Raw genomic sequence first — 26205 nt, 5'->3', positions numbered from 1 at the left:
GTGAGGGTTCCCCGGTTCTCCTGCTCAGCAGGCACAGCGGAACTGCTCGCGATGACATGATCACGGCACGAGCCGTGATCATGTCATTACCCAATGCAAACAACACTCTTTACTGTCCCAGTGTAGTGGTGCAGTCGGTATGAGATTGCATCTTATTAAATAATTTTAGCATTGTGTAAAGAAGCAAACAATGTGCCTTTGCATTAGAGTTGCGTGCTCCACGCTGCGCATGCACGTCGTCGACATGCTCCAAACAAAAACCGAGATTTATGGCACCGCACATGCGCAGCATGGAAAAGGCAAACATAGAGTACTTCCGTTCGCTCATATATGCAATACTAAAACACACTACTGTTTCACCGGTTTCCAACGCCAACGAAGTGTGCTGCAGTGAAGAGACGCGCAAGCGGGTATGCATTCCTTCAAACCAAAAAGGCTGATATTGGCAAAACAACAGCACGTAAAAATAAAAGAAGTGCTTTAAAAAAAAGAATAACCTAAAAAAAATGTAAGAACAAAATTTTTTTTTTTTAGTGTGGGGTTGGCATTTGGTCCAGAAGGATTTGCAGCGATTTTGGAAATTTTGCCAATTGTCAAAAGTGGTGTCCATATGCTTTACCCACAATTAATGTAATTTTACATGGATTTCTTCGATTAGCTAGAATGTTTTAATTGATTTCAGACTGTTTTTATTTTACAATTGTTAATTAAAAATGTTGCAATAGACACCAGTGATAATATTTTGCAGACTTTTGATTGCCATACTTGTTCACACGGTTGAAATTAGATCATAAGCAACAAATTATATTAGAGCTTGAAAAACTATGTATTAAAATACCTTAATTGTATTAGAACTTTTATTATGAATTGCGGCAGTGTAGGCCCCCAATAAATGCCACGATCACAAAAATATGCCATTTAACCATAATAGTCTTTTCATAAAGGTCTCATTTTGTTTTCTTTTTAGCAAATAAAAAACTCTGACATCGTTATTGAGATAGGCAAACAGTCAAGCACTTAACGCAACATAAGATCCTATCCGTCACACATTGCTTTAAAAAACGCACACATTCTGCTGCCTGGCTCGAATTCCGTCTTTGGGTTTTCGTGGTGAGAACAGCGTTTCTTAACTTACATGTTTTGTAAACATATCCTGAACTTACCGCCCATGATGATATTTTGTAAAATTGGGATTGATTCTGTTATTCTTGTGCTGAGAATAATGTCAAAGCAATTAATCATCTAAATACCCCAAAACCCATTTGAAATCTTGCAGTTCAATATTTCACATGACAATTAACTGAGCAAGAAAAGACAGCAAGAACACAGAAATACCAGCAGTGACTTTTTCAACGAATACAACATTCTGTTACCTCTAAGGTGTATGAAAGACCCTGTCTTTAAGGAACAGTGAACTCTTCAAAATATTGTGAAGTGCCAGAATCTGAAATGTATGTCACAATATAGTTTCTGGGAACAATGTTTTTAGCTCACTAATTACACTGTGAGACACATCTTGAGTTATGAAAGAATCCAAAATTAACACATATACCGAGAAATTAGATCCAAAATGGGTTAGTTTCAGTTTCGTTCCCGAATTAAAACATGCCTCCTGGCACAAATATCACGCTAAACAATGTTTTTGTTTTCAGGATAGAGGTGACCAGCGCTCCTAACACCCTAGCTTGATTCCTCGTATAAGCAGGAATAATTTGTGACGCTCAGTGAAGCCAGCACACTAGACAGGCTCAGCAGTTGGTATATAGCACGCATCTCCGACCCTCACTATAACTGCCGTTTTGGAAAACAATGGCGCCACCTATGGTGAATTGGAGTCGCGAAAAACAAAGTCATTGGGACGGCAAAAAAATTTTATATAAGCGGCAAATCGATAAAAGCAATAAAGCCCCCCCAAAAAAGGCCCTAGCAGCCTTGGAGGTGGACGGGAACGCTGCAGAACACTGACCATATATTCAATTAAACAAACCTTGGTTATGAACATCTCTTGGCAGCTTTACCGAGTAAAAAAATAATTAAGTAGAGTTTGCCAATAATTTCATCCGGGAATCAGTTCTCCTCGAACAGCTCCAAGCATTGCAAAGAACAATGACACTGCCGCTGCACTTCACTTTGTTTCAGAGTAGCCCTAGGATGTTTCGCATCTCTGCAGTCGTCGACGTTTCCCGAGGTTCCTCTCCGACGTCGCTTGTGTTTACCCCGGCCGCACGCAAGGCCTATGATCGCAGCATCCGTGACAGGAGCAACAATGGGAATGAATCAAAGTTATCCTCGGTGGCTTTACCAAGATGTTTTTACACACTCCTGTAGAGATCACTGCAGCTATGGAAATCATGTGCCGGCTCGACAAGTGTGCTCGCGGAAGAAAATCTAACGTTTGCGAAGCGGTTGGCGATTTTTCATCTTCGGGTAGCGGGCACGCTTTCTCGTGCATGAGAACCTTCTCGAACCCATCCAATATGCCTTGCTGGTTCTGCGAAATGGTGGATAGTGTCAAACAGCCGATACCGGAATTTAGAATTCTTTGGCGCTTTCGGACTTGGGCCAGCCACTTTTTGTCAACCTTGCAGATCTAAGCGACTTTCGGTAAACACTCCCGGCCTCCCGTACAACGCATGTGTACGTATAGTATGCCGCAAGGGCGCCCACACAGGCGCGCATGTCAGGGGCTCCTGAAGGGGTAATCTCCTCTGGGCTTCATTGCTCTCTTGACTAGATTCCGACAAGTCGGGCAGCGTCGAAACGATGACGTTGCTCTCGCTGCTCCCTGCCTGCATCCCAGTGTCGGTGCATCAGCATCAAAAGCGGCACTCCACATGCTCTGCCCTCCGTCATCAGTTTACTCCGTTTTCCCAGCTTGCTGTTTGCCTCGGTGTAGAAGAGGAAGGGGATGCAACGGTCTCCATGCGCTTCCATGTAGGCTTGCATGCTTTCGGCACCGCAGCCTTCGTAATAAGCATGGTTGGCCGCCAATACACTTAGAATAATCCGGTTAAAAATATTCGGTCGGGACCACACTGAACTTGGAAGAAAAGCAATAATTCAAACTGTGAAAATGCCATGCAGTTATCATAACAGATAAAAAAAAATAATGTTTTCCCCTGGAGCATGTCTCCCCAAAGGTGACATGGACTTAAAACTCTGGTTCCAACGCTGCTAAAGAGCAAAGTTCGCCGCCCCTCTGATCAACAGCTGCACCGGAACTATCTTGACTAGCATTATCTATTCAAATATAGACCAGTGTTTCTTTTTTGTCTTTTCCTTGGCAAGCTTTTTAAAATGAGAGATGAACTTACAATCAAGACTAAAGAAGGTAAACCGGTAACAGTATTGACCATAACTTTCGTGCCCATCACGTTAACCCAGTCACTCCCCCATGTCTGCCGCTGCTTTTTGCATCCCAGTGCAAAGTGGTGAAGCTCGACGCGCGCATGTTGATGAGAGGAAGTACACGTTTACACGAGCAGTGCAAGTGTTGTGGAGCACTGTAGCCATGGAATGGAGGTGTGTGGCGGACGTGACAATCAAGCGATCTCATCAGGAGTACAAATAGTCACTCTTTTGCTAGTTTGCAAAGTTTTCTGATTTTTTGCCCGACATTGCCGACGTCATCTGAAAATTTAGACAGTGCAGGCGATCAAGAGGCCAGCATGGTTGACGAGCAATCTCTATACTTCATTTCACCTTAAAGGGCCTCCGACACGCCAAAAAAAAATTATTCTTTTTTCGTGCTAGGCGTTGAAATGGCATGTCAGGACATTACAAAAAGATTGTTTCACTATAGAGGTGTGCAGTTTTTTTTATAAAAATAGAAATACGAGGCCCAATTCAAAGTTCCTGCCAGTACACTGTGACATAACAGTGTACCGCAAGGTGTCGGGGCGGTCAGAAGGGAGGCATCCCCGGAAGTCACGCGAGTTGTATCCCTCCTCGTGCTTACCGCGAGCGTGTGTGATATTTTTTAAATACTTTTGTTGTTCTCCGCACCTCCATGAGCGATCCAAGCAAACAAGGTTTTCTTTATCTGCTTTTCATCGCTTCATGTTGCTGTAAAAGTAGAAAAAGAGGAGTCAGTGAATAGGCCCGTAGCTCTCAAGTTTTGAGCAGCGCTCCAGGCGAGCAAAATAGAATATTTGGATCAGGTTTCGAAAATGCGTCAATACGCTTCCCCACTAGAGTTTTTTTCTACTCCGTTCCATTCTAAGTGCCAGCGTAGCAGAGGCTACAAGAGCGAGCTGCGAGCTTTCAGCGTCCCTGTCAAGCACACGCGCTCGTGCAGTGCGAGCATCTTTCAGGAGGACGTGCTTTTGCGAGTAGCTTCGGCTTCGCTATTACGTAAAGTGAAACATACGTGCTCGCGGAAGCTACGAACGAAGGCAAAGATGAAAGGAATGTTTAATGGGACGCTGCGGGTGCGAGCTGCAGAATTCTTTTTTTAATTTTTATTTTTTTAGAGGTTTCGTTATCGCGTATCTTCAGATGCTTGCATTCGAACGTGGCACGTGCAAAGTCGAATGTTACAGAGCCACCTGGATGGTTCAATCATCATAACATGGTCGCGTCTTGCGGATGCGCGCACGCCCCCTGCCCCAGAGCAACGGGTCTATGACGTGATCAACTACAATGCCTAGAAGGTGCTGTGTGAGGGACTGTCCCGGTATTTCAGCAACTGAAGAAGAGATCACACTGCATGCATTTCCGAGGGACACCAGGCATCTTCAGCCTGGAGAGTATACAATGATTCAACGACCTCGGTGTCCGAACCTTCAGCAATGCAATTGGGCGTGTCGTACGCAAGCAATCCTAATTTCTGCGAGCGTTCTAAACTTTTTTTTCAAGACTTGATAGCTTCTTTTGTGCCCAGTATAGCTCTGTATCATCAAACTGATCGCATGCACTCGTACACTGGCTTGTACTCGCAATGCTTTCATCATTGACCTTACTGACTCTTCGTGCTCAACTTTTACGGCACGCAAACTAATCAACGGTGCAGCGATAAAGAGCTAGTGGAACTTAAGGTGCCTTCATGTGCGCTTTGCTTAGGGTGGAGACATCTCGCCATTTTGTTCCCACTTTTACATTTATTTTTTGTTCAGAAGTGCATGAAAGAGCGTGTCCCTGCACGTGTCTGTGGCGCTGACTGTACTATGGCGACATTTTGTTGTTGTCGATTTCTTTGTATTTTCCCCGTCAGCGCGTGCTGTCGGCATCGGGTACTACAAAGGGTGGCATTACCCTAAAGAGAAGGTCGTTGAGGCACCCTAGTGGAACTGAAACTTTGTTTTCTACAACTGCTCCTACAAAGAGCAGAAAAAAAAAGTCTTAGGCAAGGTCGCGGAGAGCTCGAGGAGTGAAACTCACGTGACTTCCTGCGAACCCACTTTTAGTGACGTAGGTCGATGCCTCCCTTCTGACCGCCCCGACACCTTGCGGTACACTGTTACGTCACAGTGCACTGGCGGGAACTTGGAATTCGGCCTCCTATTTCTATTTTTAAGAAAAAACTACGCAACTCTTTAGTGAAACAATTTTTTGTAATGTCCTGACATGCCATTTCAACGCCTAGCATGAAAAAAAAATATATATATTTTTTGGCGTGTCAGAGGCTTTTTAAAGGCCGCTGTACAAGCGGGACGTTCTGCAGGGAAGAACCTTCTCTCCCGAAGCTGGGGGACGGGGAGGGAAAAGGCCAGCGTAGGATGGAAAGAGCGTCTAGAGAATGGGATTAGCCTCGGGGCGAGCCATCCTCTCGAGAGGGAGTGGGGACGGAACAAAGCTGTCGTGGGGGTTCCGGCTACCAGGTGGTAGAAAGATAAGCTTGTCAAACGGCGACCTCGGATGCGAGGACGGGCGTGTCAGAGAATGTGAAAATAGCTGCTTGATTAGTTGGACGACCTAGTGCGGTCTACTGGTTCTAGAAGGTGGCTCGGATGAAGAAAACTCGTTTTGCTCCAAAACTCTAAAAGCATTCTGGAACGTGAACTCTTGTTACAAATAAAAATAACACATGCATGAAAAACTATGAAGGCACCTAAGCTGTCGCCTATGATGTCAGAATGCGTGAGCATTACAGGCAGAGTTATGTTGGCGCAACTTACAATAAAGAAAAAAAAAAGTTATGTTGGCGCAACGGATAGCACACTAGTTTCAAGATCAAGACCTAGCTTCAAAACCGGGCAGGGGATGGTTTTTTTCTCGTGTTCCTTTTTATTTCGTTTATTTTTTTTGTTCGGTCACGTGACAAAAAAATCACATGAACAGACATTTTTTTTGGCCATGTTACCAGAGATTTTTTATTTTTTTTATTTCTCCTTTTCTTCTGTCTTTTTCTTTTTTTTCCTTCGTTTTTCGGTTTACGCTCCCTTTCGCAAAACTCTTTGGACCTATTTCACGTTGCTTTGGCATTAGCCAAATCATTTTATTTATGGCAGGGAATTCTGCCGTACGTATCTTATGTTACTATTACCAACCCTGGCTTGCAATTCGCATAGAGAATTTCGGCCGGCAACCAGTTTGGGAATGACGAGGCCAAATTTGTGTTATATATTTTTTTTTAGGTATAAGCATAATTCCGGCCTTGTTATCCGTCGATCTCTATAATTGGCTCTTCAAGCATCTTTTGGGAAAGTAGACGACAGGCATTTTTAGAGAGCACGTGTGTCCACCAGAGTGAACATTGCTGAAGCGCCTCCAGTGTGATTTTGGCCGTAAATAACTGGAGGCGCCGGGCAAACCCACCGAATGTAGAAAAGTATCTACCTTTCTGGTTTTATAGAGAGCTATGAAAGCCAGAAGGGACGAATCCCAGCCGAGTCAAACTACCGGCTTGCAAACGCAATCGTGTTGATAATAGCGCAAGGGAGTTTGTATGACTCTCTCTGGCGGTGTGCAGAGGGTAAAGGCAGGGAGGTTATATATGCTTTTGGCCTAGTCACCTTGCGAACGGTTGGGTATTGGCTGCAGAGATTCATTGCACTTTGTTCTATTGCCGAGATTATATCTTGATTTCTGTGTTTCTAATTTCACAGACAGAACGAAATCGCTTTTCTCGTGTGGCGTCACGGCGGGGAGACAGAAATCAATCAGTGTACCGAAATTCGACGCTTGTGTTCGTTCTATAGCGCTTCTAAAAACCGTGCGATCACGGCTGTGTAACGTCAACATTGCATAAACTGCCGTTACTTGTACTCGTATTGCATCGTGAGGGAACTACTATGACTGGGTAAACAGGAATAGAGAGAATGGGTGCGTGTGGGGGATTCGTTGAAGTTCTAATCAAGAAATCGAGCTTCAACGAATGCGATAGTATTGCACTCACTCAACCAGCTATATGAGTTTTCAGATACCTTCCAAGCATGCGATTCGTGTTCTGCCAGTAGTACCTCAGCTAAATTAAAAAACAAAATCCACGTTAAAAAAAAAAAAAAAAAAAAAAAAAAAAGTTTACGGTGATTTGAGCCGCTCTTGCGCAGAATCATGTTTCACGTAAGCGTAATCTTGGGTTCGATGCAACGAGGGGTCTTTAATCATAAAAATATTTTGATTGCGATTATTTGCAGCGCTAAAAATTTGAAAGCCAAGCAGTGAAGACCACGGTGTTCTTATAAATATTATATACATTTTATTTTACACTGTTTGAATACCCTGCCGTCGTTATGTTCTTGTGGCGGACAGGGAGGACTTGCAGGAAGGACCATATGATAGGACCTACACTAAACCTGCCGCGCTTCGAAAAATGTTAGTCCAAAGCATGCAAGTTTGTTCAAGGCGGACGGAGCGTTGCGCATCTGGCGAAGCGCAATCAATCGCTGCCCGCAACATTGTTTTTTTTTCTTTTTTTTTCTTTTTTGGGCAGCGAAATTATTTTTAGTCAAGCAGCAGGCCCCCTCTTTGGCGGGTTAAGCCGGATTAACGGAAGCGTCTTCTAATCCATTCTCCGTGTTGGCCCCTCGGGGGAAGGCGGTAAACAAGTGGCGGAGGGCGGTGAAGGGAGGAAAGGAGGGCAGGAGAGGAGGAAATGCAAAAAAGTGGAAAGCGCGAATTGTACGGCGGCCTTTAAGGAGAGGCACTCCCTTGGAGGGTCTACTTTTTAAGTATTTGTGCCAGGTCAATGAAATTTTTAGGGTATGTTAAACGTCAAAACTTAGGAGGCTACACCAACTTTCAACCCAAAAGGTTTATTTTTTGACAAGTTACAGCCTTATTCGTTGAAAAAAATGTACATGTAGCCGTGCCGAAGGAAAAAAACTATCGTTTCAAAATATGAATAAAAAGGCACAATTTCTTTGTTGGGATATAACGCTGAATGACTAAACTAATCGGTAGTAGGCTTGAAATAATTTTTAAGGCCATATTTCATGTAAAAATTAACTTGCAATAATGGTATGAATTTTTAATTTTTTTCTTGTTTCACAAACATCAATATTTTTGTGTGAAGAAATAACAATTTGCAAAAAGTAAGCGCATAGCCGAGTTCTCCAGTAAATTTCATGCCAAAAATGCCATACATTAGACTTGGGGGCGCTTGACTCATCGAACGATAGTTTGAGCTGTGAAAAAATGGTGAAAACATGAAGCTGAGAAAAACGGGTTTGAAAGTTCAAACAGTGTTTTAGTTTAGATGGGGCTTGCCATTTCATCTATAATGCTACAGGGGCATATGTCACTCTTTCCTCTGCACGGTCCCTCTGTGCCTTGGCCACAGCTTCCATCTTTCTTTTTTTGTGGGACATCTTGGAGGACTTGAGCGCTTTCACTTGGGCCTTCGCAACCTTCATCTTGGTGGCCCTCTCTCCGTATGACGCTTGGTAGCTCCCTGGCTGTATGCCAATTTCCAACAGAGCTTCCTGATTCGCTAGGACGAGCCACGTCACGTGGCTTATCCTAGCGAATCAGAGCTCTTGTTTCGCCAGCTTGACCAATATGAGCGTGCACAGCTATGTTTTCTACGGGGTTTTACGGTCTGTGAGCGCGATATCGCGAACAATGCTGCGAACAGAACGAAAGAGGGCGAGACGCTCATTCCAACGAGGGGGGCCTGTCCATGCTAGTCCTAAGAAACGCGGAGGGAGCGCGCTTTGAAAATGGCACATTTTCGTAATCGGCCGCGTCGTCGGCGCGCACGTGCGGCCGCCAGCACATTGAAAATAATTTATTTCAGAGTAAATACTTTACTTACAGGAATAAACTTTTTGGACAGCATTCTTTATGAGTTGTAAAAGCTGGTCAGCCTATTTTCCAAAAATGTAACTTTTTTGAAAAAATCGCGATTTCTAGACCGTGCCTCCCCTTAAGTCAAAGCGCAGCCGATGCTAGGAGCCAATGGGACCAATGAAACAGCAACAAAGTGCAACACCATGGCATTTGTCACCTTCCTTTCGTGTTCTTTCATCAGCTAAACCAGTCAAGTGCAGCGAACGTTCCGTGACTTGCACTTTTAGTATGTCCATTCATGGTTGTATGTGTTCGAGCCTTTGACTGTGTTCTGACCTGTAGACAGAACAAACTATATGGTGAGTAGACGCACCATGAAATACATATTTGTACCATCTTCCTTCCTTCCTTTCCAATTCTCTGAATATAAAAGTCAACCAATAATAAGATATTTTTTACTTTTCGTTTTGGATAATTTCGGCGCAGGTGGTGCAATTCTTAGCAAAACAAAATGGCATTTTGGCACAAGATGTAGAAGACTTTCGTTTATGGTGCAAATGGCACCGCACTTCCTTCACTAATACCACCATTTTTGCTACTGTTTTAAAGATAAAAGCATGCAGGCCATATCAAGAAATGACGTAGAGCCAAATGGTTTTCAGGATGGGGCTGCAATAATGACAACGGTAATAAGGAATTTAGGGGTGCAGCAGCCACAAAAGCTATAGTGTGCCAAGCTAAGGTGTCCACAATAAAATGGTCAGTAAGATCCTAGCCAACACCTGGGAGGAAAGTGGGGCAATGTGCCGAAAGAGAAGAAAAGGGGGTTGGGTTGCACACATGGTGCCATACACCTTTGTGGTTTGCAGAAGACATTGCCTACCTTGCCATCCTCGGACATGATGTGGTGGCCTCGAACCTGGTCTGGCCGCACCAGTTTGCCTGGCCACGAGGGGAAGCCCTTGATTTGACCCCACACCAGGTCCCCAATGTCAAACGTCCGGGGCTGGGGGGGAAGCGGGGGTGAGTCCCGCTCTTCCTCTGGAAAAAAAAGGGGGCCATGAGCTGGGCTGCCTCAGACCTTTAGCAACTCTTACAAGAGAAACACACAACTGGAAACTGGAGGATGCCCCAGATATCTTATGTGACAGAATGAGAATCGCAGAGTGCTCAAATATTAATAAGTATTATGTTTCTAAAAAAAACAACTTGTTTTCATGTATACTTCATTCTATTCCATTTCAGTAAGAGCAAAGAAGCTACAAAAGCAAGCTCCATGCTTTGCATGGGTATGTTGTGCATGCACGCTTGTGTAGCGTAACCGTCGCTCGAGGTAACCCTCTCACACTCGTAACTTTGTCTTCGCTTGCACTTGGTGTAAAACAAGGTACGGTAATATTGCACTAGCCCACTAAAATCATTTCATTAACGGTTTAGGGTATTCATTGAATGTGAAAATGTAGCCATCTCTACGACGTCTTACGAATGAGAACTAACATGCGGTTCTTTGACCTTAGAGCAGCGAGTAATGACACAAATGTTTCTCGCCGCTGCTGGCAGATCGGATGCGTGGCTCACCGTCTGAGTCGTCTCTGAACTCGTCCTGCATCAGGAACAACAGCTCTCTCCTCCTGCGCTTGGGGTCCCGCTTGGCTTTCTGTTTCAGTGCTCCGTCTCCCCCGTCCGACGTGTTGTCCTTGGCCTCTTCCGCGAGGGTCGAGAGTCCTCGTGACGGCTCGTGGCTCGACTCCACGCCAGAGTCCCTGCCGCCCGTCGTGGCCTCCGGCTGCCGTCCTTTGTCCGGCACGTCATCCACTGGAAAGTCTCTCTGCTGCAGGTGGCTCAGATCGAGCGCCGAGCAGCCGGAGTCATCCGCTGCTTCCGTGCTCGACGAGATGTGCCCCTCCTGCTCCGTCCCCACGGACTCCCACTCGGGCGCCGCCTGGTGGTCGTTGGGGATGTTGTCTGACCTGACGACGACCGTCGAAGACACGGCCGAACTGCCTTCGTCCTCTGCCGGCACTGCCACGCTCTGCACCCCGACACTGCGCGCACACAGGCGACCGCTCTCGCCGGACTCGCCGAGGCTGTCGCCGGGACTGTTGTTGCCGGGGCTGCTGCAGTTGCAACACGCCGAGAAACCCCCGCTCTCCGGCCTCGCTGCCTCGCCCTCTTCCGTCACGGCAGTGAAGAACCGCTCTGAGTTCTCGCACTCCTCGCTACCTTCCGCACATTCTTCCAGGCCTTCGGAGTCGTGGTCGACGTAACACGTCGTCGCCGATTCCTCTTCGGACGTGCAGTCCTGGACATCGTCGCAGGAGTTGTCGTGGGATCCGTCGTGGATGCAGACTTCGCTGACCTCTTGATGGAAAGGAGGAACCGGCGCTGACGTCGGGTTGACGTCCTGACTGGTAAAGGAGGGTAGCCCGAGCTTTTGTTCGGGCTGGTGCGTGACGGTGCCGCTGCCTGCGCAGGGGGTCTCTTGCAGGAGGGTAATGGAAGGCCCCACGTTGTGCATGGGCATGCCCAGGAGCCCCAGGGGCTGCATCATGCCCATCACGAGCTGGGGTGGGCTCACCGAGGGCAGGGCCCCGTAGTTGAGCAGGGGCGGCTGCACCACAGGGCCCTGGCCAGCCGGAAACACGGTGACCGTGGGCAGCGTCGTCTGCTGCAGGCCGGACACGGTGAGGCTCACCACGTTCAGGGGGCCCCTCCCGACCTCCGTGGGGCCGCACTTGGGCTTGACCCCGCCGTCGTCCTGGGGAATGGAGGAGGCGCCACTTTGGCTCGTGTGGCTAGCTATGTGCCACATACTTAGCTTGCCACCTGTACCTCCTAGCCTTAGTCACACCGACTTCTAAGCCCGGACACTTAACCGATGCACCAAAAGCTAGGACTGAATGCAGTTTAATTGGATACCGGTGTTTTGTGTCATAGCTTGGCTTGCACTCGAAACAATAAATGTTTCGTCACACTTTTAGATTCGTGGTCTATTGGTGTGGTGATGGACATCACTAAACGCCAACACTAGTTGTGCTCATTGCAATGGCAATGCAAAGTGGTGTCATCATATGAAACCATCTACACTGGTTTGATAGGAAATAGCCCATTTTCTACCGTGCATCCGAGATGTTAGTTGACTAGACCTACAATATGGAAATGCACGTAACTCGCCATGCTGCAAAAAAAGAAAACATATTTGCTTTGATTATAGCGCAATTAATGCAAAGGTACAAGTGAGCTGGACAAGAACGACTTTTGTCCCACATGTTCCCCTTCTCCAGGGGTTATTTTCGTCATTCTTGTCCAGCTTGCTTGCACCTTTGCATTAATTGCACTATCCTCATAACCTTAAAATGAAGGGTATTCACCCTAGTTGGTACTAGACTGGTGGCAGCTGATAAAACCAGACTGCTCTACTGACGTCTAACTCCTGGCTAGCTCAGTTGGTAGAGCACTCAACTAGAAATAGAGAGGTCCCATGGTTCAATCCAAGGACACGGTAGACTTTTTCAGTCACACACCAGTCACCTAGCTGTGTCTGGAGATTTGAGTTTGTCCTTCGTCCCCTGTTTCCCTTCCCCAGGGATTATTTTTGTCATATTTGTTTTACAGCAAGAAGTCAGTCTGCCTTGCAATGGAATCGCTAATTTCAGTAAATATGCCTCTAATTATAGTACGGCATACATTAGTATAAAGAGCTTCGATGGGCTCACTACCAAAGTCAAGTACTATGCCTTGTCTTTCAGTGCAAACTTTGTTTCCAGTTTTAGAAAGCTGAAAGTATGAGATCCTACCTTGATAGCATCCTCCTTTTATACGGGCACAAATGAAGGCTGAGGAAAAGCACTGTGCCTTTTTCGCAGTTTCCTGACTAATACAAGTTTGGGAGGCTGATAAATGTAAAAAAAGAAAGTGCAATAATGAAGTGCAACAATGTTTGGACCTTGGTTAAATATTTGTAGAGGTTGTCCAATGTAACGTCTGGATTAAAGAACTGATAACCAATTTTGCCCACTTGTGCTAGCATGTTAGTTCTTTTTAAAAAAAATTGTCAAACAATTGGCATTTTGGGCACTTCCCAACCACTCTCGACTCTTACACCGTCGAGTCACGTGCGCAAGTGACGTGCTCCCGGGTGCACTAGGGAGTATTCGGTAGGGTTCTCTTTTAGAACATCCAGCACGAGAGGCCTCTGCTTGCAATTCACATGGCAACCTTGAAGGTCGGTCTGACAGATGTGGAGATAGAGGGGGAGGGGAAGCACGAAATGTTTGCTTTGTTTTAAGGAAGTTGGACTGACGTAGCAGCAGTCGGGTGAGATTGAAGGGAGGAATTTTTTTTTTTTTTTCCACCTCGGGCACATGGCACCACTAAAACGGAATATAGTAAAATTTTGTCGATGATATGAGGCTTTTGACGCATTTACTCATGTGAAAATGACAATAATTATAAGGCATAGCGTTAGATTGAGCACATAATGGCACATATTGCCAACTTGTTACAAGACACCCAGGTATGCGCTACGCCTTAGTTATGGCTGCCATCCTGCGGCTGCAAATCGCGAGATGTTCCCGATCTTTGCTTTGCTACCACGCAAAAGGAATCGCAATATTTAAAAAAAATGAGGCGGTTTCTCCATCCCTTCTGGTAAAATAAACAATATAAAAATTGAGAAAATGCAAATTCTCTCAGAGCCAAAGCCACAAGTGCGAGCTAGCCCGCACTCCTGGATTTGAGACGTGCCTTTATAGAGTGAGCGCTCATTCAGTGGAAGAATGTTTCAAAGTCTTGATCTCGTGCTCTCATGCTTGTGGCATTGGCTGCAGTCCCGGCTTAAGGGTGAATTAAGTATAGAAGGAGCCATTCGCTCACACCTAGGAGCTTTCAAAGACTGTCAAACCTGATAGAAACTGCACTAGGATTGGCCTGACCGAGGTTTGCAAGCCGCATGCGACTCCTTACATGTGGGCATGCAGAGCATAATATCGTGGGAGTATGAATATCTGGGGCCAATAGGGAACAAAAATTACTTCTCTTCTTGAAAAGCTTGCAATGAGTGACAGGCTGATGTAAAGACAAAGCCAATTCCTTCCTGGTCTATGCTGACGAGTCATTCAGCACATCATAGATATCCAGAATGAAATGGGTGGATGCAGATAATTAAAGGAGCTGTGCAACGATTTTAACGTTGAAAGAATTTGTGTTTTCTACTTTTGACATTGTTTATCTTGTCAAAAAAGACAGAAAACCCACCTCCTTCCTTCGAAATGTTGCAATTCCACCGCGTTATCGTGAGACGAAAATTTTAATATTCCCCGACCTGCAGCCGCGAGCGGCGGCCATGAGAACCACGTGGCATGATGTCAAAGGGGGTCTTGTAGAAAGATAGCAAGTTCTGCGAATACCTGCTCGATAAAAGGTAACTTTTTTATAAATCTTGTCGTTCCAACATAAATATAAATGCGTCAAAAACCTGGTATTATCCGACAAAACATTTATTATACGGAGTTTTAGTGGCGCCATCTATCCTAGGTCCAAAAAACTGTGAGCTCTATCTGCTACCGCGAACAGCCGCCACAAGCCGGAGGGGGACGGGGGCACAGCGTGGCAGTGGTGCTAAGCCAGACAAGGATGGCCGGACCTGGATGAGACTTTCCTCCTTTCACCATATTGTTTGCGCTACACGTGGTCACGCGGTCGCGAGCGGATGAGTTTTCTGTGCTCACTGATGGCTCTGAAGAGAGAGCTTCACCGGGACCCTGCGCAACCCCCATTGACGTCACAGTGCACGTGACTCGGAAGATGGTGAAGGAGTTCAGGGGTGCCGAAAACCTCAATCTTTTTCAGTTTTTAAAATAAAAACTAGGACATAAAAGCAAAAGCGTTTTTTTGCTCTTTACTTCAGTAAGGTCGAGACACCAACTCCCAAATTATTTAAGCAAAGCACAGAAATTGTTGCACGGCTCCTTTAACTTCGTTAAATTTTGTTGACAGCAGAACAGATATGGAAACAACCTTCCACAAACAGTGGCAGGATGCAATTTTCATTTTCTGTACACTAGCAGTGGTGTAGCATGCTTACACGTGCAAGACTGCAGATTGGTACTCAGACCATGACTGCCTGATGCTGTAACGTCCGAGTCCTTCATCTCGGTGTACGGCCAACACTGAAGATAATATAAACATTTTCCAAGTTTCTCTGAACACCACAAACTGCAAGTCCACAAAACTGTATGGAGCGTTCTCTCGGGTACTAGAGACCCCTCTGATCGCTTAATTCTTTCCGTACCATGCCCACAGGCTGTAGATCACCCATAATCAATGGTTTCCGTCCGCCACCAAAATTCTAATTTGGCGTGCAGCAGAGCCATATATTGGGAGAGTCTGGCCAGTGGGTGTGGCAACGAGGGTGCTGGAAAGGAGAAAAGTGAAGGAAAGAGAGGAAAGCGTCAAAAGAGTGAGAAAGAAAAAAGAAGCAAAGAGGAGACGACTGCCATTTTGACGCAACGCTGTCGGAGCACAGCACTGTTGAAGCTACGCGTCGTCTGCTACGGGCCGACTTCTTTTTTGCCTGAATAAAAGCTACGTCGAGAAAACTTCATTTCTTTGCTTTTTAACCCACCGAGGAATAACAGTATATCATTTTCTTGCCAGAGCCAGCAATATAAAAGCAAATAACTGCAATTTAGATGCCGATCTCATGCATTCTGCCGAGTGAATGAATGAAAATGGTGCATCCCCCCGCTCAGCTGGGAGCAGCCAGGAGTTAACGCGCATGTGCTCACACCTCTCGCTCTGCGCCGCAGGCTCATTGGCTCACTCAAGAGGAGGGCGTTACGGCTGCGAGATCATAGACTGGCCAAACTCTCCCTGTATACAACTCCGGCGTGCAGGAACACAGTGCGCCATCTCGATAAGAGCCTAAGAAGTACAACTTCGGTTTCAATTTTGCAATTTCTCCCAAGCTGGTGAGCTATCAAAAAAAAAAAATCTCTGTGCGACAATGGCACTTGTCAAACATGACGTCTTGCTGACATTAGGGGCCACTACAAAGACAGCCTCAATCACACGATTTAACTGCTTTTGTCGATTGTATGACAGCAGCAGTGAACACTGTGGATGATGTCGGATAGTTTGATTTTAGTTCCTAGAGCAATGTTTTATCTTTAAGGTGCAGAATATCGACGGGTGCTCGTCGGAAAGTGATGTTCTAAATTTTAGGCTGTCCCGAGCTGGGGCACACATTTTATGTGCGCCACAAGCTATGGAAACAGCAGCAGGAGAGAAGTTAAGGAAGTGCTAAGAGAAACCAAGCTTTTGTACAAAAGAAAAAGAAGTGCTCTGGAAGACATTCAGTTCTACATGCAACATCATCTCTGTGTGACATGACACCATGAAAGCTCGCTAGCTGACCGACCAAAAAAAGACAGTGCCAGCTAGAGACAAACTTACTTACAGAAGTGATAGCGGTGTGCATGGGGCACTTTATATATTTAGGAGTTTTTAAAATCATACTATAAATTGATATAACCCCAAACGTTAAAAAAAAAAAATCTCCAAATTCCAAGTTTAGCATTTAAACTTGACAAACATCCTTTGTGCATTTGTACAGCTTTATGGACTTGCAGTCTATGGTGCAAAGTAAAACTTTGAAAATAAAAGTACAGTCTTCAACATTAACTGTTCACCGAGATGAACGACCCAGAAGTTAGAGCATTAGGCAGTCATAGTCTGAATACCTATGTTTTAATGCATCATTTGATGCATCATAATTAGCAATATGTTTACTACTCTTTAAAATAAAAAAAGAATGTGCAAGATTGAACACTAGAACACCATTTTATGGTCGCGTCTTGCCAGCTTTGCCAAGGGCTTTAGACTGGGGCAGAAGAGCAGAAGGACTCAACAGATGGCCGACGCGGACGCGCCGCTTTCATGGCTGCATTTTAGGGCATTCCATGGGAGGTAGTAGAGTATGCTCTAATAGCAAACATACGCTGCTACGCGTCTGCTATGCTCCCACGACTAGCAGACAATGTCAGACCTGCAGACAACATGCATCGAATGTCGCGACAGGGGAGCATCAGGGAACGTGTCCAGCCAAGCTGCCAAGCCAATCCAGTAGTAATGGGCGGGGCCACCGTTCTGCATGGTGGTAGGGCGTGGGGCCTCAAGCGGGTGGTGAACTTCACCTAAATTGCACCTAGCATCATAAATTATGCACACAAATGCTTTATCTTTTTTGTGGAAAATTTATGAAAACAGAAGTGTCCCTATAAACCTTTTGGGGCTCATGTGAGTTTTCCCCCTGTAGGCTCCTCTAGTCAAAATTAGTTTAAGCGAAAAAAGATCAGATCAATGATCTCAAATTCAACTCTTCAATATACTATGATCAGTATATATCAGTATGAATTATTGAACTATACTAATGGTATTTGCACAGCGTATGATACTTTTCAAAGCAAATGCTGGGGTGCAAGCCAGGATGCCAAGTGAAGGTTTTACAGTAGAAAACAGTTCCACATCTTTGCCCTTTGTCTTTCCTGTCACTACAGACTGTAAAACGCAGACGAAGTAAAGGCTGCCATCTTGAACGCCCAAAAGCACGTGCAAAATGCCTGCCCCCGCAACTAGCAAAAAAAGAAAAATATGGGTTGTGTCTTTTGCGGGATTGGTTGGTGGGACAAAAAACTAAATATGCATAGTTTACATACCCGACAAGAGATGGTGCAAGTTGAAATTGTCGGGAAGCGCCCGACGCTTGACCGCAAAGGAGAAACGGGTCTGTCGGGGGAGCACCAACACTTCTCCAGAACAGGAATATCTATTTGTCGGAAGATATCCGACAGATGACCCCAAAAAGCTAAGCATTTAGAATTTTTTATTGTTTTTAATTTTAGCATAATTTGAAGGATGGTGATGAGAAGTGGACATACTACATTCTCGTACCTTTGCTGAACAACATGGTCACAAGTTGCTTATTTCTAAAGAGGAGCTTCGAGACAACACCACAGCGCAAGAGGACCAATGTGTATTTAAATACTTTATATGGCATTCCCATAGCACTTAAAGGAACATGTTGCAGTGGCATTCCTACGGCATTCAGAGAAAGGGGCATGTGGCAATGTTTGGTCGCGTCCTTAAAAGTGAAAAAGGGCATGCGCGATTGTGATTCCAGGTTTCGTAGGATACTTAGGGTGCCTAGATGGAATTTGTGCCATAAAAACATGATCTGAAAATCCACCTTATTTCCCTTTAGGAGTTTCAACTATCTGCAGTTGCAGTGGGTACATTCAAAAGCACTTCCAGTTATGCTGGACTCTCCGCGTTGACAGGTGTGGACTCTGCAGACTACAATCAAGCACCGGACATGCTTGTTTTGTCTGGTCAGTTTACAAATATCTACAGGTAAAATCTGCTAATACTGTCGACTCTCACAGGTAAGTTTTCTATCACAAGAACTATGTCACATCTATAGGCCCCCCTGAATCTGGCAACAAGGATGGAAAAAAAGTGTATTTATACAGGCCCAAGAATGCTCAATGGGCCCCCCCCTACCCAGAAGCCCGGGCCAAACAGTGCAAGTTTCTGCTAGTCTTGGGCACGGCTTGATCTCTTCAGCTGCTAGACCAAAGTCCAAATTGTTGACACATGCTTTCTCGCTTGTTTTGTTTTTACAGTGACAGCTGTTAGTGGCCCATTCCCCAATTTCATGATGGCGTGAGCATAAACGCCGTCAGTTTCCCTGCTAAATTTAACGGAAAAATTAGCATCACATGACCTATGCACCATTTCAGTTTCCCCGCCAAATTAGGCGGGAAAACACATCACGACCTTAAACTCACTTATTTATCAACAATGTATCGACGCTAAATCAATGCAATGTCATTTCAATATCAGATCTCCATATGATGCACGATCAGAGCAATGTCAAATGATTTTCACCGTCATGGCATCGAATAAGCAGCACAGCTGTCGCTGTCTACACGCATCTCATTGTGTGATCATCGCACCATTTTTTTTTTTTTACAGGCACTGAGCAAGCTTCTTGCATTGATCTGAAAATGCTGTAGTATTATTCTGCCTTTATTCTTGATAGCCATATGTCCTAATAGCCCTCATTTCAAATGCTTCCAGGTAGCTTGTTTGATACAAATGATTTCAGTTGATTTGAATGTTGCTCGCTCTGTAGCAAGAGATAGAAAGCAACCTCAATAAAGAGGCCGTGTTGTCTCTGCATCGTAACTATCCAACATACCTACATTGGCATCTTTGTCATAACATTATCTTTGGAGCATTAACTATATGTCCTCTCTTTCAGTCTCACATGCCATTATTGGGCTGCTACTCCCCCTCTAAATTGTGGCGTAGAGCAGCATTCCTTCTTAATGGACCGAGCAGGCGTAACACTTTGCCAGGCCTGCTATGGTCTTGAGCTCAGGTGTCCCTACTTAAATCAGCCTCAGCTGGGACCAAGTGAATTTGATTTCCGTCAGATTGTAGCCAAATTCAGTTAAGCTGCGAGCCTTGCGAAAAAGGCTAGGCATCGAAAGGGTAGGTCTGTGCTGTACTCTATTTAGGCTCCTAAATACCAAGTTTCAAATTAGTTAATCTGCATACTTGCTTGACACCAACAGCATTGACGAACATACAGTGATGCTACTTTTAATAGTGCGGCAAAGGGTTTGTTCAGTGATAAACAAAACGAAGGAAACCTTTGTGTTGCTGGAAGCAGTTTCTATGCAACTGCAATGCACTTCGCGCAGACTCAAGCTAGAATTGCAAGTTCCCGATTAGCGGCATCTGTTACATACTGCGAACAGGAAACTAGTAGTTACTACCAGCGGGAAGTGTAATCCCATAAACTCATTTCCCTCTGCCATTGCACTATTTAATGAGGAACAGCAAATAAACTTCCGTTCTGCTCCATTACACTTGGCTCCAGTATATCAATTTCAAATAATGAGCAGCCATTACGTTTAACATTTTTTAAAACTTTATAAGCCAACACCACCCATTAGCTTATTTTCCTGTTCCCAATCAGTAACTAAACATTCCTGCTTTTAACCCACAAAACACCTATCCTGATTTAGGTCACAAGTATACATACCACCCTTGGAGATATAGGAACAAGGTACAGAACTGTTGGCTTTCTGTGTGTATCTTTCAGAGATGTTGTCAGCTGAAAAAAGTTATAGAACAATATCTCAAGCAGTGTCGGAAAACAAGAATCAACATAAGGGGTTTTGCAGATTGCCGAGTTGCTTACACCTACAGAAGTTTGTGAGGGGAGGTTTGATATAAAGACACCCTGCTTAGTCGGTAAGCAACAAGAAAAAACAAATAAGCTAAAAAAACAGACAATTGTTCAGCTTTTTTTTCTTCTTCTAAAATAGCATTCACAACAGCATTTTTTGGAAAAATAAATGTTAAAACGGCATGAAAAAAGACAAACTTTGCAGAAATGTATGGAGAGCAACGTCACGTTACCCGTGTCAAGGGAATTGGCAATTATAACATTCCTATAGTGTGATGGGAAACTCAAAAAAACATTGAAGGGCCTTTCAAGATTGTCTACTAATACAAGCTCTGAAAGTTTCAAATAACTTGCAGACATTGCAAGATGAAAGAATCCTATGGGATAATAAATAACAAGATTATTCTCCAGTTTCTGGTGGTTTCCAGTAAAGGTGACACTTTTATATGGCATTTGGGATGCAACCTCATAATGACTTGGTAGGCTTTTGAACTAGAAATGAACTAGCCCTAAATATTTTATGCCCAGGTGTAGAAAAATTGTTATTAATAACATGCCATTGAAAAAACAAAATGATACCAGAAAATTGCCCCCCCCCCCCCCCCCCCCCCACCAAAAAAAAAAAAAAGTTTACGAAAATTGTTTTGAGTTACTATTTTCTAGAACAAATGTTTTCACAAAAACTGTTCCTGGAAAATATGGACCTGGCAAGAAAGACTACTCAATTATTTGTGACTGCCAAATTTTATACGGCATAATTTTTTGTCTCTGTTTATATAGCAATCTACCTTATGCACACATTTTAGATTAACTGATTGTTCAAATGCCATTTTTGCCGATAGCCTGCTTAGAAAGCAGCGTTTTTTTAGCAGTAATTATGCATGCCCTATAGGTCCTTTTTATCACCATCAGGTTTCTAAAAATAGTGTTTTTTAGCACTTTGAAATTCATAGCTTCATACATAGCAACAACTGTGGTGAAAACAAATCAAAATATGCCTAATGATCTTTATAATAAATACATAGGTACATTGCTCGAGAGCAACCTAGGCCAGTTATGCATTCAAAAACTGAAATTATGGAATAAACCTTTTAATGGGGAGGGTCTCGCAAACCCTACCTATGACAAAATATAATATTTTTAGTCATCTTAGCATTTAGACAATGAAAAATATGGGGAGGGCTGTTGGATAATCTTTTGCAAGGGTGGCCGAACTGGCTCTTGGCGTGTTAAAGTGCGGCTCGCGGTCCTTCACTAACTACCTAGCCCCCCCCCCAACTTCCCCGCCCCCCTCCCGGTCACACGAGCACTTCCCCAAAAAGAGAAATGGAACGCGTTTTAAATCGAAAGACAGGTTGCGGTTTGGTAATCTTGTGCTACCTTACGTACAGTTGAACAGCTTTTGACTCTGGTAGATTAAAAGTAGTTCAGTTTCGTTTATTGCTCTGGACAAAAGTTTGCACCCCCCCCCCCCTCCCTGCGGCTCTTGGATGTTTCGTGGTTTTGTTTGCGGCTCTTAGGCCGAGTCAGCTTGGCCACCCCTGATCTATTGCTAACAGCTCATGCCACAGTGACAATAGCAGGCAAAAGTAGTGTAAGTGGCACATTTGGGACTATTTCTTTCTACTTGAGACCAGATGATCTTTACCAGGAACAATATTTTGGGGATCATTTGTTTCATAGGAAATGTTTATTTCCATTTTTCTTTTACACTTTATAAAGGGAAGCTAAAGCACTTTTCGGGAAATCTGAGTTAGGAGTGGAGTTCTATAGCTTTTCGTCACATGAATTCAGTTATCATACTTAACTTTGGCAGAGGTAAAAAGCATTCATTTTGAAAAATATGAGCAGCGATTGGCGCAGGACATGCAACGAGCCTTTCTACCGCCTGTTATCTGTCCAAAGCGTCATGACATCCCGTTGGAATCCCCGAGCCAGCTGACCATGCCGATGATGTCGTTTTTGCTAGTTTTTCTTCGTGCTCTTCTGTGCTTGGCGCGCCACAATGGGCGGGGCTACGACGAATCTTTATTTGGCGATTACGAAGCTCCTATTAATAAGATTGCAAGAAAACTAAAGACATATTACTTGTAAAGTGCCTACGTTAAAACATTCACTGTTTTTTTGTTTTTTTCAAATTCAAGGATTGCTTTAGCTGCCCTTTAAAGATACGACTTGTAGTACACTTGAATATTACACTGTCTCCAAAATACAAAGTACAGTAAACAATTTTATGGGACAAAAGTTGGCATATTCTAACGTCTTGAAACTAAAGCTGCAATTCGACAAAACACAGTCAATATTTCCTGTGCAATGTTAATAATGAAGAACATTTGATGGGTGAATGAAAATGTTTTAATTAAAAAATGATTACATGTACATGATGATATCATGATGACTCTCCAATGATATGCACATCATGCAGGTTATGATGATTAGCAATCCTTCTTGTTTAAATAGGTAAAACTAAAAATGAGTTTCCTGCAAGCGTGTGCACAAATGGAATAAAAAAATGACTAAATTAACAAAAGAAACTGGCTCTCTTAGAGGTGGCATGCATATTTTCATACATTTATAAATACAACAACATTGCCCTTTTCAACCTACAACAGACAAACAAATGCAAATTGCCCTGCTGCTTCCATATGTAAATTCCATCGACATTGTGAGTTATTGGTAAATAACAACCTTCCTACCCCAAATAACAAAGAAAAACAAACTCGTGGGCCTGAATTAGCTCTAAACAATGCCAGTGATATAATATTTCACAAACATGACCCAAAAGGTGGAGTCTCAGGATAGCAAAGGGTTACAAAGGAAATATGGACTGATCTTGAATGATATCGAAGTAGAACGTAAACCAGCAAAGAAAGGATGGAACAGACTACAGTGCTGCTTTCCAGTCATCCTTTTTTTTTTTTTCAGTCTAATTTTGAGCAAAAGAGTTGGACGTAGGAATCTGTACTCTCATTCTGTGCAAACGAGAACACCTCGAAGGAGAGCCTGATCTGTCGTGCAAGCAGGTACTATATCTCTATCATTTTAGAATCTTTTGCAATGAAACCGATAGCAAATGAAAAGTTGATGTTTCCTCAATTTTGTAGATGTCCACAAATCTTGCAAAAAAGATTTAGTCTGAGAGGCTAGAATGGCTTTTGAACTTTCAAGTACTTCATTTATAACAACCTAACTTGAGGCAATATGGGAAGAGCTTGATAACAAACTGGAGTTTCATTCAGGCTTCCTTGCAACCACGGCACATCTTAAAAAGTAAGAAAAGATACACTACTTGTGCCTTGAAGGGATAAGTGCGTAAATATGACTATAATAAATCTCGTTGGCATTGATCTGAAACTCTCATTAAAAATCTGTCTTCGCGCCAAACTTTCACTCCGCAAAGAGAGCTGTAACCAGACATGGTCCGGAGATTGCACCCTAAAGGAGGGCACAAGGATGCATAGAGTAGCCCAAAGTTAAAAAAACAAATGTGCCTACCGAGGAAAACGACCAAACTCTACATTGAACAAGTTCCAACACGCTTTCCGGTTAAGAGTTACTCAAGGCCGCACGTTCTGCACCTCCGAGCGCTGCAAGAAATGGCCGAAGGCCCCCACCACCCTTGCTACGCGAGGAACCCGCCTCGAGAAGGAGGGGTGCCCGCAACCCCGAACGCCGGGCGGCCACCACTCACCCCATTGGCCATGCCCAGCCGGCAAACGTTGACGTCGCACACAGAGTCTGTCAGGGCGCTGGGTCCGCAGGACACACAGTGCTGCTGCCCCAGCGGGTTTCCCTGCAGGGCCCCTGCCTGGGCCCCGATGGCTTCGGCGTAGAACTGCTGCTGGTGCACAGTGCCCACGTTGAGAATGGAGGGGCTCGAGCCGGGGTCGGAGCCAACGGGGGAGCCTAGCACCGGGATGGGAGACGGGGACAGGAAGGCGCTGCCGGGACTGAAGAGGCCAGCGGGAGAGCCGAACCCCGGCAGCGCGTCCAGCCGCAGGGTAGGCAGCTGTGGGATGAGCAGCGCCGCATTCTGGTTCAGCGGGTTGATGAGCTGCACCACCGTGGGCACCACTTGGGCCACCGTCGTGGTGACGTTGGTCACGTTGGGCACGGAGAGCGGCGGCATGGCTGGCTGGGCAGGCAGCACCAGGGTCGAGCACTCCACGGTGCCGCCGCACGTCCGGGGCCCCTCCGCCAGCCGTGGTGAGAAGTGGCCCAGCACGGGCTGCTGCAGGAAGGGCGCCCCGGAGAGCGTCCTCGGGGGCTCCACGAGCATCGGCCGGTGCGAGGCAACCCCCATCTGCTGCTGAATCGTCTTGGCCTCCGAGTAGCCCTTTTGGTTGTACACCTGCTGCACCACAATGCCGCTCCCAGAGGTGTTCGGGGAGTGCGCCACTGCAAAAGGGGCCGCCGACACAGTCACGCTGCACTGCGTCTGCAGAGGCGACGCCGACACCAGCGACAGCCCATTCTGGGGCAGCAGCCCCACCTGGGTGCCGTGCGAGAGGCCCGGCCCGCACCGAGAGGTCACGAACCGCGGCACGGCGTACTCGTGGGGCCCGCAGGCGGCGTACGTAGTCCTTGGAGGCACCTCCCTTGTGGGGCACGGCACAAACGGAAGGGCCACTGAAGACGGCGGCGCATGGCTCTCGTGGCCGGAGCACCCGTAGTACGTCCCCTGGCACGGGTAAGTCCTCGCGGCCCCCGCCATCTGCCCCACGTCCACGTTGGGACACGCTGCCCGATTGGAGATGATGGCGTTCAGCTTGGGCATCCTCGTGCGGGGGTTGCTCTTCCTCTGGGGCTTGGGGCGTGCGCCGGAGACCCCGACGTGGCCGGTGGTTCCGGGAAAGGAAGGGGGACTGGAACAGGCGTTGATAAGAGTGCCACCCTGATAAGAGTGTCCCAGGAACGTGCCCTGGGACACCGCCGTACCCGCCCCGTTTGGCAGGGGAGGAATGTGCTGGCACTGCACCACATTCGGCTTGAAGCCAGTCTGCCACGGCGGAGTGGGCGAGTGGCTTTGCTGGAGTGTTGCCATGGGAACGGGGCTCGAATGGGACACCGGAGTCGTCTGCTTGTGCAAGGCCCCACGCCGGTCCAGCTGGGCCAGTAGCTGGGACACCAGGACGCCGTTGAAGGGACCCCGCTGCTTGGCGCGGGAGTTGCGTTTCCGTGTGGTCTCTGTTCAAATGGCGAGACAGCGGCCTTAAGATTTTCTCGAAGTAAATCCCAGAGCTGCACCACATGCAAGGTCAACAGGGGAATTCCCCTGTGGACACCGTTGTGTGCTGACGAAAGAATTAACTCTTTTGTCAACTCAGTCAGTGCTCCCTTTTAGAAATAGTTATACTGTTCTCAAACGAAACAACTTTCCAAGTAGGCTGCAGCAGCCTCCAATGCACTAAGTAAGCTGCTTAAAAGGTGTGGTCAACAGTACCGAAACCACAGCACCAACAATAAAAGGCTGAACAGATGGCCAACCTAATTCAGGCTGAAGTTTTGGCACTCTGTTGTCACCTCTTGATTGCGATAATTATTTTTTTTTTTTTTGTCAGGAAAAATGCATTTTGTGGCATACATGACCCATTTGGACAGCTTGAAACTAAACTTTTTTTGTTTCCTTGGCAAAGCATTGTTCCTTTAATGCGGTGGTTCACCAGTGGGAGTTTGCGAACCCTTTGGGGTCTCCGAAGGCCTTCTTAGGGTTCCCAAAGCTCGACCGTCAGTCAAGCCAAGCGACAAAACTTTCCTTCAATTGATGCTGGTTG

General features: G+C 45.6%; 1 protein-coding gene across 3 annotated transcripts in view; it reads right to left on the bottom strand.

Moving 5' to 3' along the window:
- LOC8043018 (methyl-CpG-binding domain protein 6) overlaps positions 1 to 26205 on the bottom strand; it is a 45073-nt gene that overhangs the window by 4192 nt on the left and 14676 nt on the right. For 2 of the 3 annotated variants that reach the window (XM_029982648.4, XM_029982652.3), the window contains exons 5-8: positions 24123 to 25618; positions 20285 to 20356; positions 10750 to 11929; positions 10055 to 10212 (exon numbers count right to left, since the gene is read on the bottom strand). In XM_029982648.4, the coding sequence (XP_029838508.3) occupies positions 10055 to 10212; positions 10750 to 11929; positions 20285 to 20356; positions 24123 to 25618 (2906 nt within the window). The remainder of the gene's footprint in view (positions 1 to 10054; positions 10213 to 10749; positions 11930 to 20284; positions 20357 to 24122; positions 25619 to 26205) is intronic. The other variant, XM_002415946.5, reaches the window with a different exon arrangement.

This window comes from Ixodes scapularis, unplaced genomic scaffold (assembly GCF_016920785.2).
Source record: "Ixodes scapularis isolate PalLabHiFi unplaced genomic scaffold, ASM1692078v2 PGA_scaffold0__279_contigs__length_252992795, whole genome shotgun sequence".
In the NCBI taxonomy this organism is placed as follows: Eukaryota; Metazoa; Arthropoda; class Arachnida; order Ixodida; family Ixodidae; genus Ixodes; species Ixodes scapularis.
Note: the sequence above shows the minus strand (reverse complement) of the source record. Positions and strands in the feature narration are given on the sequence as shown.